Raw genomic sequence first — 13,633 nt, 5'->3', positions numbered from 1 at the left:
CTCTTCCTGAATCCTTTGGGAGAGGAGGTCCTAGCTGATGGTCTTTGGGTCCGAGTCCCTCTCACAGGAGACTCAGCCGCTGTGATTCTCTCCTGCTCTCTCAGCAGCCTCCCCACAAACCTGCAGAGTTGGTGCCTGGTGACTTCTGGGTTAGAGGGGACGTGCTGTCCTCTGGATTGTCCTTTTCCTCCTGGACTGGACCCGTATTTAAGTGGCAGCTCCAACAAGCACTCACTTCCCAGGGGCAGCGACAGGCTGTGGGTACCCCTGCTAAGGCTACGGGCTCATTCCACAGAGCACTCACCTGGCTGGCAGACTGTGCCAGCTCGGCCCCTTCCTGACTCCACAGCCCAGTCACACTGCCGCCTAGCGTATTCCTCCATTAAGTGGTGGCAGACAGGCAGGGGAAGATTTGCCCCCAGATCAGGGAAAGGAGGTAAATGAGTTATTTATCCAGCTAAGAAAGCCGTGTTCTCAGGACACAGGCACTGCCCATGCTAGCCCAGCTCCACCTACCCTGCAAAATGGAGGGCCAGTTCCAGAATCAATAGCCCTGCACTCCCGAAAAGATCAGCCTTCCTTTATTTATGCCTGATCTGTCCACTCCCGGAGACCGGCACCTAACAAATAATCCCTGAATTGCATCAACTCATTCATCTTTGCGCCCCTCTGCCCCTGCACAGCTCCCCAGCACCCCTAAACCTATCTCTGGGGACCACTGACATGAAGAGGGGTTGGAGAGGCCCAGAAATTCCCAGATCTTATAAAAACAAATGGTCCCTGGGGCAGTTGGAGGGCATCTCCAGCAGAGGCGGGTCATGGGGCCACTGATGCGTTTAGTGCGGCTCGGACAGGGTGTGATTTGGACATCACTCTTGATTCATGGAAAAATCATCTGAAAGTGCCCTTGGCTGGTCTCCTGCATGATCGGCCTTGAGTGGATGACTTTGTATTTCCCAAGGGACTTGGAAAAATTATCCCCGCTTTCGTCATATGTGAAAAGTGACCATTTTATGAAGCAAGTTGTTTCACAGCCAGAGCGGTGGATATGTGTCTGCGTGTACATGTCTTCTCGAGGGGACTCTGGTCTTCTCAACCCAGCCCTGACCTGCAGCCATGTGTGAAAATTAACTGGGGCTCAGTATTAACACTAACCGTTGCAGAACCGATCCGTTAAAACCAGTTACCCACTCATCTGACCTTTTTCTCCTTTGCATTCTACCAGACAGCGTTTCTGAAGTGGTCACTTATTCAAAGGGCAGCATGCATAGAGGAGGCATCAGAAGTCCTGCACTCAAATCCTGGCTGAGCCTTTGGGTTTTTTTTGTCTGTAAAGTGGAGCCCATGATACTTGCCCTTCCTGTCTGTCCCAGGGAAGTTTGTGAAACTCAAGTGAGACAATGTATCTTGAAATCCTTTATAAAGTAACATACGATCTCATCAGTCATTTAATATGTATTTGTTGGGCACCTAATACTTAATCCGTATTTGTATGTGCACTGCTCAGTAGTAGACAGCAAGGGGAATAAAACCATTTGTCTCAATCTCCGGGGTCTGCCTTCACAAAGGTTATCTCTGCCGCTTCCAGCTTCCATACTCCTCAACCATCCAGAGAGAATCAGGCACCGTCTACTAGTCTGGCCGGTGAAACCACTAGTCTCTTAGATGTGACTTTCACTAGCCCTGGCTCATTCTAGAAAAAAGTTCTCTGAAAGCCTTTTATTCCTTTTTGTACCTCTGCTAAGCTTCCCCAAGAAGTGTTCCTTTCTGGACCGAAATGCAGGACATAGCTTGATGTCACTTTTCCTTTGCCTGCGTCTCCACGCCATCACGAAAGGTAAGCCCCAGGCAGTGGGAAAGCATCCATGGGAAGGCTGTTGGCGACCCACCCCACGGGATATTTCCAAAGGAATCAGCTGAGATCTGATGTTGTCAGTTCTGAGCTGTGTGCTATTGGGAAAGTCACTGCTTAGTCTCAGTTTATTTGTCTGTAAAATGGGTATAAGCAGACCTTCCATGAAATACGAGGATGTCTGGGAGGGGCTTGTTCATTGTGAAGGAGTACACAGCTGCCAAAGGCTGCACTGTTGCCATCTCACCCTGTGCCCTGCCTCTCAGAGCAGCATTCCTTAGACTGATTTGGGAGAAAACTCTGGGACTGTGCTCCAGACTTGAGCTCCCCCATCCTCGTGTTTTGGGCCCAGGGGAAGACAGCTGTGACTTGGAAAGAGAAAGGAAATACTGGGGAGCAGGCCACCCAGTGAGATCTTTGTGTCTAAAAGGACGTTTGAGAACGTTTTCAAAACCATTTCCAGTTGTCCAGATAAAATGAGTCGCTCTAAAACCCAAGAATGGGTGATGGAGCCCGGGCAGTTTTGTCCAAGTTGCTCCTAAACACTCTAAAGATACGACGATTGGCTCTCAACCCTCTCTTCTCGGGGAGGATTGTGGGGAAGTAGAGTGGGCTGTGGCTGCTTTGGGGGAAGTGCCCTATAATGTCCTATTTGGGTTCCATACACCTGATTCCCAGGATTCTGGGAAGGCCCTATAATCCTCAGCTTCTGACTTCCTCCTTTTTCTCTCTGTAAATGAGACTTCTGTGATTCTCTTCTGAATAAATCCATAAAAATGTTCCCTTTGTGTTTCTTCCAAGGCAAGAACCTGGAGGACTTACGGCATATGAACTTCTTCCCCGACTCTTGGCTCGTCCGGGTTACATCTAACCATTACCATGCAGTGAGTCGCCAGCTCAGCAAGCAAACAATTATCCAAATTTACTGCCTTTCTGCCTTTGCTTTTTCTGGAGACGTGTTTTGCATTGGAAACCTTTGGGGCCAGGATTCCCCTGGATCCTGGGCCAGGGGAAGTGGGGGGAGCCACACCTGGGAAGGGGAGGGAGGAGGCCCAGCCTAGGAACCCAGGTGCTTAGAGCATCTCTCCAGTTGACTTGTCGAGTTAGATGGGGTGGGGGCCCTCCAGCCACACCACCCTCTAAACCGAGTCCCAGACAGATAAAAATGTCACATGTGCTCATTATTGAAAATTTTCAAAATGCAGAGAAATTGGAAGAAAAGCCATATCCTCCGACCCATCACCCAAAGACAACCACTGCTAACATCTGATTGCATTTTATTGCCTTTCACTCTTTTTTGTAAAAATACACTTAATGAAATGAGATTCCTAATACCATTTTTAATGACTACAAACTCTTCCACCAAAATGTTATCCAGAATGATATACTTTGCCATTCCTGTATTGTAGAAAATTTACAGTGTTTCCAATTAACCATTATAAGTGACTATAGTAAATGTATTTGCATGTAATGGTATTGTTTTCTTATAGGAGATTCTCAAGAGCAAAAAATACTGGCCCAAACAGGAATGTGTATTTTTGTTCTTGATTTATATTAACAAGTTTGGGACCAAATTACTTCCCCCGGTAATAATGAATGCACCTCACTTTAGACATGTTTAGCAATGCAGGGCATTTTTAGTTCAGATTACTTCTGTTCATTGAGAAGGAAACAATGGCATCTCACTTTTTAATGTGCATTTCCTTTATTACTGGTAAACAGGAATATTTTTCCATGTGGCATTTCCCCCTTTGTGAATTGTCGGTGCAAACTGTTGTACTTCTTATGTGTTCCCAGTTTTGCATTTTTAGAGATGAAGTAGGGCAGTGTTTGAGTTCTGAAGATTTATGAGTCACTGGTTAAAATTCAATTCAGCTCAACAAATACCTATTGTAATGTGCAAACCACAGTAGATAAGGACTCCATGGAATTGTGCTTCTCTAAAATATAACTCAGAACCTCACTCCAACAGGGCAAAGGAGGGAAGGGGTGACGGAGAGAGAGGACAGTCTCCGGGGCTGGACGCCTCAGGAAGTCCCCCAACGCCCTCTTCATGTCCCTCTGACCCTGCCCACCTCCTTCCTTTTGCCTCAGTTGCCAAGGTCATCGTCCTGAAATCCGCTCCCTCCCTGCCCCAGCCCACGTGGAGAACCACCCGTGTGGGGCCATTTTCACTCTTGACCTTAGGGCTGTGATCCGTCTCTGCCTCCTGATCAGGCTACTTCCTCAGTGAGAGGCCTCGGGCAGTTTTCTTGTCCTCATTCATCCCCTGAAAGCCATGAGCACAGCACCTGGCACCAAGTGGGTTTTCAGTCCGCACTGCGGACTCGCTGAATGGCCGCATGTAGGGTTCAGAGACAGAACTGTCTTTGGAGCACAGTGGGGACGTGAAGGGGATGCGGCGGGAGGATCAAGCTGATGGTAAACCGTGTGTGTTTCCCTTTCAGCTGGAGAGTGGAGGCGACATGGTCCACGTGACAGATCTCACCACCCAGGCGATGAGATTTGGGCTGCTCTTTGCCCAGGTACTGACCGCTGGGCCCCTCTAGGGGAAGCACCGCCCTCTCCTGTGGTTGGTTAAGGGCCTTTGTAGGATCACTTCTTACCTCTGGGAGGGAGGCCAGGGCAGAAGAGAAAGTCATAGGCGTCTCTCCTGCATGCTCCCACCATCTAGGAAATAAGATTCTCAAAACAGGGCCCTGGGACAGGCCATTCAGAAACCCGATGTGCACGTCCAAAGTTTCCCCAGAAGTATAGCCTCTGTCCCGGTTTTCCAGCGATGGAAGCATTTCCCTGGGTTGCTTCCCGTTCTAAAACCAGGAAAGCCTGGGCATACGGGGGTGAGTGGATCATCCTTGTCTCTGCATGCATTGACAGATGTAACTGCTCGACGAGAGGAACCACTCCAAGCTAGGATTTAATGTTAGGAAGGTGAACCTATTCTGGGCGACTATTTGATGGGCCCCAGGATCAAAGCTATAGTGGGCGGGCAGCGCAGCTGCAAGGCATCTGATCACCTTGCAGGGGAGCGTCTGGGCTGGCGGCTGCCTTCATATTCCCTGTGATGGGCATAATTCTCCAAGAAACGGCTGTCCTCCTCCAACTTCTTTAAAGCCACCCCAGTAGTGATTTCAAAAGAATTCCTATCTCAGGGACTTTGGGCCCTGAATCTATCATCAGAGATGATGTCAGGCCTGGGTGGGCTGCGTCCAGCCCCTTGCTTGCAGAGGCCTGCCCAAGTGGACAGACTGCAGACGAGAGGGGCCAGGACACCTTGCAATATCATCAGTATGGAGTGTCTCTTAGACCCATCAGATTGGAGCAAAATGCTTTGTTTCAAGGTCTGTAGACCACAGGGCATCAAAGCTCATGCCTAATTCATTCTTTTCCCCACTAAAGCACATGCAGAGTAAGTAGTATCGTCATTGAGTGCTTTCCTGTAGGACTTGTGAAGTCACTACAGTTTGGCTTTTCTTTCCTATGCTTCCTAGGCTAAAATTGTTTTCAAATCAGTTGTCAAATTAGTCACTTTTGTTGTTAGAGCTAGAATTTGTTTTGCTATGTCCTCTTGCCTTTGAATGCTGAAGCTGTTTCCCCTGTCACTTTGTTATTTTTCCCAATTTAGGAACATACAACTCATTCAAAAGTGATTGCTGTATATGGATTCTTCTTTGAGATAAAAGGAATAAAACACGATGCTGCCTCTTATAGTTTCTACATGCAGGTAAGGACGGAGCACAGGAAAGGTGTGTCTCTGAAACGGCCTTCTGGGTTCAGAGTCAATTCATACAAAATTAATAATTGATTCATCATTAGTTAATAACTAATATGGAATATGTCATAAGCCTGGTGCTAACGATGCTCATAGATGTGATGTCGTTTGATTTCTGCAACCACCTTGGGCGGTTGTTATTGTTAGCCCATTTAACAGATGAGGAGCTCAAAATGACTCAGTTACTTTTCATGTTCATGTAGCCTCGATTGGCAAAGCCAGGGTTAAATTCTAGACTCTGACTCCATATTTGAGGCTCAATTCAGTTTCAGTTCCCATATGATAGGTCATGCTTTACAGATGGTCATTCTTCCATGGAGGTAACAGGTAGCGCTCCAGGGGAGAGAGGGAACCATCTTATTTAGAGGCGCAAAGCAGGGCAGTGGACAGGACACGAGAGAGGTTGGGGGGGGGGGTAGAGGGGCATGAATGGCTCCACCTCAGTGATCCTGCTGGACTTTTAGGAGAGGCAGGAGAGTGCTGCGTTTAAGAGCAGAGAGTCTGAAGTCAAACTTCCTGGCAAACCGTCTGACCTTGTCAAGCCCATGAACTCCCTATGTTCAGTTTTCTGACCTTTATGACAGAGAAGGAAATAGGACCTACCTCACTGGGTTGTTAGGAGTATTAATGTGTTGATCTGTGCAAAAGGCTTGGAACAGGGCCTGACATGTAAAGCGCTCTATGATGATGATGACGTTGACAGCGGCGAGGGACCCCTACGTCCCACTTGGGATGAGCATTATAAGTCTTAAGACTTCAGGCTCCTTGAGTCATCCTATCTTATTAATTTCTCACTCTTACCGCCAATCACAGAACCTGGAACTCGGGGGAGGTATGTTTGTATCCTAAATGGATAAATGAATAAATGCATGAGCGAAGAGACCTGAATTTTCGTCCTAGCTTTGGCACTACATCATTATATGCCCTCGAGCAAGTCACGTCTCTTCCTGGGGTCAGTTCTTGGTCTTCAGTGACTCAAGCATTTCCCTACATCATGGATTTTACTGGATGGAAGAGATGAATTATCAACGATATCAGTAGAAATGCTCATATGAATATTATGTTTGGTATTAACATTCTGGCAGAGATAGGGAAGACCTTCCAGTTTAATAAGCCTGACTTAATGGTGTTTCTCTGGGTTGGCCAAACCCCAGTCCATTGGCCAGTGGTTCGCATATGGTCAAGGCTCAACTGCCAACTAACTCAGCAGCAGCAGCACTCAGGAAATGGGGCCCTTGGGGAAAAGCTCTCTGCACACATTATACAGGAGGGTGAGTGTGTCAGGAACCAGGTTTCACTAACTCTGGGTCACTGCAGTGTCAGTGCCACCTAAGGGGAATCACCTGCCTTGCAGAGAAAAAGGCACACAGACGTGGAATTCCCCTCCTCGCTGTGCGAGCATGGCATTGTTAGCCTGAGACCAGAACGCTTGGTCAAGTACGAGATCTCAGCCCAGACCCTAGTGGATGGCAAGTGGCAGGAGTTCCGGACAAACGAAGTCACACAGAAGTTTCGATTCATTAAGCCATTCTGCAAAAGCCAGGTGAGTGTTTCTCTTTTTTATTTTGTTTTTGCTCTTTCTCTCCTGTATCTTTTTCAGGGATCACTGGCTTCGTATCTCTGGTGACCTATGGGAGAAACTTACTCAGTTGCTCAAGGATTATCACAGTTCCAAATAATGCTGAGGAGAAACATCCTAGAATGGAAAGCTAGAGATACTGAAAAATGTAACCCAACTCAGACTGCCTGATGTAGGTCACACCAGATCCAGGTGTGACCAGGGTGTTTTTCTGGAGGAGGGAAGGTTTGGTAGAGTGTATTTGCTGCCGTCACTTCCACTCTTGCCTGCATCACCTGTCACTTTTACCAAAATTCAACTCAATCCACAGCTGCCTCTGTGGGCCATGCCAGCATCCAGGCAGATTTGGTACCTGGCCAGGCTCCTCATGGTTGCAATCCAGAAATTGCCAGAGAACCTGTCTGTAGTCCTAGGAGGAACTGTGGGTTGGGAATTCTAGGAGGTCCAGGGCCTCTCGTCCTGCCCTATGAGGAATGGGACTTGGCTTTCGATGAGAGAGTAATTCTCATTGCTCATCAGAATTCACCTGGCACTTTGGAAAGTCTCCAGGTCTGCCCGCCACCCAGATGAAACCAGATTATTTCGTGGTGAGGCCCAGGTGTCAGTATTTTTTAAAACTTCCCAAGTTATTCTCTATGATGTTAAAAATCAGAATAGCAATTCCCTTTGTGGTGGTGGGAGTGAAGAAGGCTAAGATATTGACCGAGAGGGGAATGCTGAGACACCGGAAATGCTCTTTTTCATGACCAGGGGGGTGCTGACACAGGAGTGCTTACTTATGAAAATTCATCAGGCGGTACCCTAAAGTTTTATGTACTTTATTGTATTGAAGTGTTTTTATTTTAAAGACCTTCCCTGGTTGATTCTAATATGCAGCTAGAACCGAGAACAAACACCCTATACAATTGTTAGGCCTCCCTCTTCCCCATTCCAGAGCACAATTGTGTCTATCCTGAAAGTCCCTTTTGCTTTATTTTATTTCAACTTTTAGGTTTTGAAAATCCAAACTGTGGGAATCCCGATCTATGTAAGTTTTTCATTCATCTTCCCAGGATCCTGACAATTTCCAGAAGGATCTATGGAATATTTTTTCTTCCACCAGTCTGCATGAAAGAAAATAAAATGGCATTAAAGGGATTACTCAAGTATTCAGCGGACTTTCCTAGTTAGCAGTGGTCTCCTTACAGCTTTTGCCCACTGTCTTCGTCCGTTTGGGACTGAGCTACTAGGTAGCATATGAACAACAGAAATCTCTAACTTATAATTCTGGAGGCTGGAAGTCCAAGAGCAAGGTGCCAGCAGACCCCATGTGGTGTCTGATGAAGGCCCACTGCTGGGTTTATAGACAGCCATCTTCTTTCTGTGTTCTCACCTGGCAGGACAGGTGGGGCGGCTCTCTGAGGCCTTGTTTATAAGGGCACTAATCCCATCTGTGAGGGCTCCACCCTCATGATCTAATTACCTCCCAAAGCCAAGCCCTGAATACCATTATCTTTGGGAGTTAGGATTCAGCATATGCATTTTGGGGGGCTACATTCCAACAAGAGCCCCCACATTTATATCATTTGAGGATGGAAAGCACCAGAGCTCTGAGTCCATTTGTGGTCCCCCAAAGCACCTGAGTGCAGCCCTGATTGTCATACTCTTGGGGGTTCTTTGATGCGAGTAGCAGTTAACAACACCCCCCAACTAGGAGCATCAGGGCTCCCTTTTCATATGTCTCTGCCTGCTCAGAACAATGCACCTGGATATTGTCCCTGGCAGTTTGGGCTCAGCCAGAACAAGAGGTAGGAAGGGAAGGAAGCAATTATAAGTTTCGGACCGACTTACCTTATTTACCATTCCGTCTTTTTAAATGGAACCCTGTGGTTTGGAAAAAGTAAGCTGAGAGAGTCTTTCTTTCCACCTTGTGGATTAGTTTTCCATTGTAGTGTAACAAAGGACCACCAATTAGTGGCTTAAAGGGACACATATAACACGTAATTGTTGTGGGTCAAGGGTGTTCTGCTCACGGTCTCACACGCCTACAATCCAGTGGCAGCCAAGCTCTGTTCTTATCTGAAAACATGACTGGGAAAACCCACGTCTCAGCTCATGAGATTGGTGACAGATTCCTTTCCTTGCAGCTGTATGACTGAGGGCCCAGCTGCTTAATGGCTGTTGGTAGAAGCTGCCCGTGGCCTAGGGGCCCCCTGCAGTTCCCTGCCACAGGGCTCTCTCTATAGACATTTCAAAGTATGGCTGTTTACCCTTAAGGCCAGCAGGAGTCTCTCTCACTCTGGTCTGCTAAGACAGAGTCTTGTATAACGTAAGGTAATCGTGGAAGTGACATCCCATAACCTTGGCCTTATTCTCTAGGCTAGAAGTAAGTCACGTGTCCCCTCCCCACCCCAGGGGAGGGAAGTATACAAGGGGTCACCTTAGGGTGTGCCCTCTACAGTATGTCATTCATGTCATTGGAAAAGTGATGGAGCATTGCTCTTCCCAGCAGAGAATCAATGCCCTGCGCAGAGTGACCTGGGAGGGAGAAAGGCTGGTGAGAAGGCAAAGGAAGAATCAAAGCAAAGGAACTAGATGCTGGGTCTGTTCTCAGGAGCATCCCTGCCCCCTCCTGCAAGCCATGTGCCATCTCCCTCACCAGCTTGCTCCTGGCCAGGTCCAGCCAATGGGAAGTGGTGACGGGTACTTGGAGGGCAGGAGACCAGGAGAAGCAGGGAGTTCTCACCCTCTTGGCCATGAGGGCATTTCCAGCACGGGCTGAGCTGTGTCTCTTTTATGGCTGTAGCTCACTCTGCCACCCCAACTCCTGCCCCACAGCCTCCTGCCACAGTTCCAGTGCCCATCAAGTGGGTCTGCTGCTTATCCCTGTGTCCCTGTCGCCCCAGGGGTGGGCGGTGAAGATTTCCTTTTACTCCTCTGGGTTGCCTTATTCTCCCCTGTTGGCCTTCTTGGTACTTCCTTCATCTGTGTAATTAGTTCTCTGTATTCTATTTATTCTGTTTGAAATCTCTAGAGTGGTTTCTGCTTTCCAGAGAAGTCCCTGATAGAGAGGGTTTTGATGAGTTGGAAGATGTGGCCTAGTAGGGTAGATTGTTCAAAAACATGGCCTCAGTATTTCCATCCCCAAAGGGCCAGGGCCAGGGTGAGGCAAGTGAGGCACTCACCTCGGGTCCAAATACTCAGTAATCCAGATAAATAGGACTGTAATGCAATATTTCTAAAAATCAAAATCAGTGCACAAAATCTATAATGGAGCTCAATGGATTCCTCTAAGATGAACACACCCATATAACCTGTACTCAGATCAAAGCCAGCAACAACATGGTCTGCCCCTTAGACACCTCACTTTGTGCCCCGTCAAATGCAAACACTATCCCAACTTCCATCACCCTTAATTAGTTTGGCCTTTTGGTTTGAATAGTTAATAAGCAGAAGCACATGGCGTACCCTCTTTTATGCCTGTTATTCTTTTGTTCTATACATGGTAACGTCCATGTTCTACATCATTTGTTCTACGTCCATGTTTGCATAGGGAGCTGCAGTTTATTTTCCAATAGGCATGACCATTTCATTTTTTTTTAAAATGAAATGTTACTTCTATAAAATAATACAGGCTTGTATTATTATAGAAAATAAAATCCACTGGCTTTCCCATTATTCAGAAGTTTGGCAGGTGACCTTTCGGAATCATTTTTAAGTGCACTTAGAGTTTTCTTCCCATTCAGAATGGGATTGTGCAATGCACGCTTCCTTAGAATCTAACTTTTCCCCCCCTTTGCTCAAGAGTTAAACAGGATGTTTTCTGTCATAGAGGAGCATGGGATTCTGTTGATGCGTTTGCCTCACCTCCAAACTGACAAACTGTGCACAGTCACAAAAGTCACTTGTCGCTTACCCTCTGTGAATGTTGCTTCCTTTAAAAGGTGAAAACCGGTCCTGCAGCCTCCCTCTCGGGGCTGTGAGCACCCAGCACTGCTGGCCCCACTGTGAGGGACAGCCCCTGGATGGACCAGCCCCTGTGCAGACATGCAGAGGCTTGACGTCACTGGCTCGTGGCATTTTACCACAGTCATAGAAGATGACAGGGAAGATAAGAATTCAAACCTTCTGAAAAACAGGTCTGAACATGTCCAGGAGAAATGAGGAGGCTGTTTGCAGGCATTACTGAAATATGAATGATTGCCCACTTCCTAAGCGAAACAACTGGCTGTGCTTAGCTATTTGGAATATGTGCCTGGAGTTTGCAAGAGTGAGAGAAACTTACAAAGCAGCAGTGGAACAGTAAACTTGCAGGGTCCAAAAGCTCAAGAGCTGGGAGTGTAGGAGGAAGGCCAACCCCAAAAGGATGGGCTAAGGGTCTGAAGGATTCAGCTGCACCCTCTGCCTCTAGAATCAGCAACAGGAAGGCACAAGAGGCAGAGGACTTGGGGTGTCAGCGAGAGGGGCCTTTTGATATTTCTACCTCCTCCATGCACAGTGGGGGAAACTGAGGCCCAGAGAGCTGGAGTGAGAGTTCTGCTCGGAACATGCTTCCTAAGCACCTCTGAGCCATTAGGCACTTTACACACCCCCTCTCACTGCATTCTTCCAACCCACAATGAGGTAGCTGTCTTTTCCACGTCTGGTAAGAATGCAAGCTGAACCCCAGAGAGTAAGGACCATACACGTCCAAGGTTCCTCAAAGTGGCAGAGCTGGGGTGGGGGTGGGGGGCAGAGGGCACCACTGAGGCCTGGCCGCAGGACCACGTGTTTCCATGTCTGTCCATGGCCCACTGAGAAGAGGGGAAATGTTTTAGGGTGCTTCATTCAAGAACGTATTAAACACTTACTATACATACCACAGAACTGTGCGCCGAGCACCTGGGAGGCACTGGGCCCCACTGCACGGGAGGTTGTCACGAGTGAAGTCTCATGGTGATGTGGTGAGTGGTCCCACTGAGGAGGTGACACATACAGGCCTTGGAGGACGGGCAGTCTCCTTACAGGTGGAGGATTGGTGGGAAATGGTACACAGGTGACTTTCAAACAGCTGAGAGCAGGCTAATCTCCAACCCCGGGCTCTTGTAGTATGTTTACCAGAATCATGTCGGAGCTGGTGCAAAAGCAGATCCCGGGGCCCCAGCGGCCAGAGGCTGATTTGTAGTCTGGGAGACACTGGAGAATCTGAGGCAGGCGGTCTGCGTTCCTCCCCAGAAAGGACTCCAATCTGAAAACATTAATTCCACAACGGGGTTCCTCACCTCATCCACACACCCCAAAACTTGTGACTCTATGTCACCGCAGTAGCTGATTTTAATTTTAAAAACTAAATTTCCTAAAATATGAAATAAACAGAACCTGAAGGAGGCACCCTCCCTCCTGTGGGTAAACCGTTCACTATAATCCAGCGAGTCCAGCCCTTTTCACTAGGGGGCGAGCTCTACCTCAAAAACCAGAATCAGAGTTTCAGCGTCAGAAGTTTGCAATCTGAAAGCTCATTTTGCAGCGCCCAGTGTTTAGTGGCTGAGAGTGAACTTTTGAACATCCCAGGTAGGTTGGGTCACTCGAACAGCCACAGTGTTGACGTCACAAAATCTCTGAATTTGGGAAGCGTCAGTTATGAGAGAAAAATTCTTAAGATAGGGGCCAGCCCGGTGGCTCAGGCAGTCAGAGCTCCATGCTCCTAACTCCGAAGGCTGCCGGTTGGATTCCCACATGGCCCAGTGGGCTCTCAACCACAAGGTTGCCAGTTCGATTCCTCGACTCCCACAAGGGATGGTGGGCGGCGCCCCCTGCAACTAGAAACTGGACCTGGAGGTGAGCTGCGCCCTCCACAACTAAGACTGAAAGGACAACAACTTGAAGCTGAACAGCACCCTCCACAACTAAGACTGAAAGGACAACAACTTGACTTGGAAAAAAGTCCTGGAAGTACACACTGTTCCCCAATAAAGTCCTGTTCCCCTTCCCCAATAAAAAAAATTCTTAAGATAATCTTACAAGCTCTTCTTACAAGTGAAAATGTCTTGGACTAGAATTTAAAAATCTGCAGTCACAATGCCCAAACCCAAAGCAGTGACCATGAGTGCTGGTCAGCATAACATCTTACGTGCCACGTCCATGACCTCTCTGTGGGCTTCTCCCATCAACCGCCATCTGACCCACCTCCCCAGACCTGCCCCTCCAACCGAAATGGATGGTCCAGGATTCTCTCTGTGCACAGAGACTCTTTCGGGTCCGGAAGCCAGGCAGACAAGGGTTTGAGTCCTAGCACTGTTCCTTACTAGCGGTGTGGTCTTAGGCAAATCACCTAACCTCTTGAGCCTCAGAGTCTAAACTGAAATAGGCAATAAAACCTGTGGTACATGTTAAATAAGTTGATGTGTGATTTTTTTTTAAATCATTCTTTATTGTTTTGATACATACTTTTTTCTTTTTTTGTGTGTGTTTT

The 13,633-nt window shown here is 47.7% G+C and overlaps 1 protein-coding gene across 1 annotated transcript in view; it reads left to right on the top strand.

The window, feature by feature from the left end:
- BTBD16 (BTB domain containing 16) overlaps window positions 1-8,263 on the top strand; it is a gene marked incomplete at both ends in the record, with an annotated part of 38,971 nt that extends 30,708 nt beyond the window's left edge. Inside the window, 6 exons of the mRNA XM_081074571.1 lie at window positions 1,746-1,837; window positions 2,654-2,736; window positions 4,300-4,377; window positions 5,478-5,576; window positions 6,979-7,167; window positions 8,195-8,263. Of these exons, the coding sequence (XP_080930697.1) occupies window positions 1,746-1,837; window positions 2,654-2,736; window positions 4,300-4,377; window positions 5,478-5,576; window positions 6,979-7,167; window positions 8,195-8,263 (610 nt within the window). The remainder of the gene's footprint in view (window positions 1-1,745; window positions 1,838-2,653; window positions 2,737-4,299; window positions 4,378-5,477; window positions 5,577-6,978; window positions 7,168-8,194) is intronic.
- Window positions 8,264-13,633: the final 5,370 nt, after the last annotated feature.

Source organism: Rhinolophus hipposideros (genome assembly GCF_964194185.1).
Source record: "Rhinolophus hipposideros genome assembly, chromosome: 15".
NCBI lineage: Eukaryota > Metazoa > Chordata > Mammalia > Chiroptera > Rhinolophidae > Rhinolophus > Rhinolophus hipposideros.
Note: the sequence above shows the minus strand (reverse complement) of the source record. Positions and strands in the feature narration are given on the sequence as shown.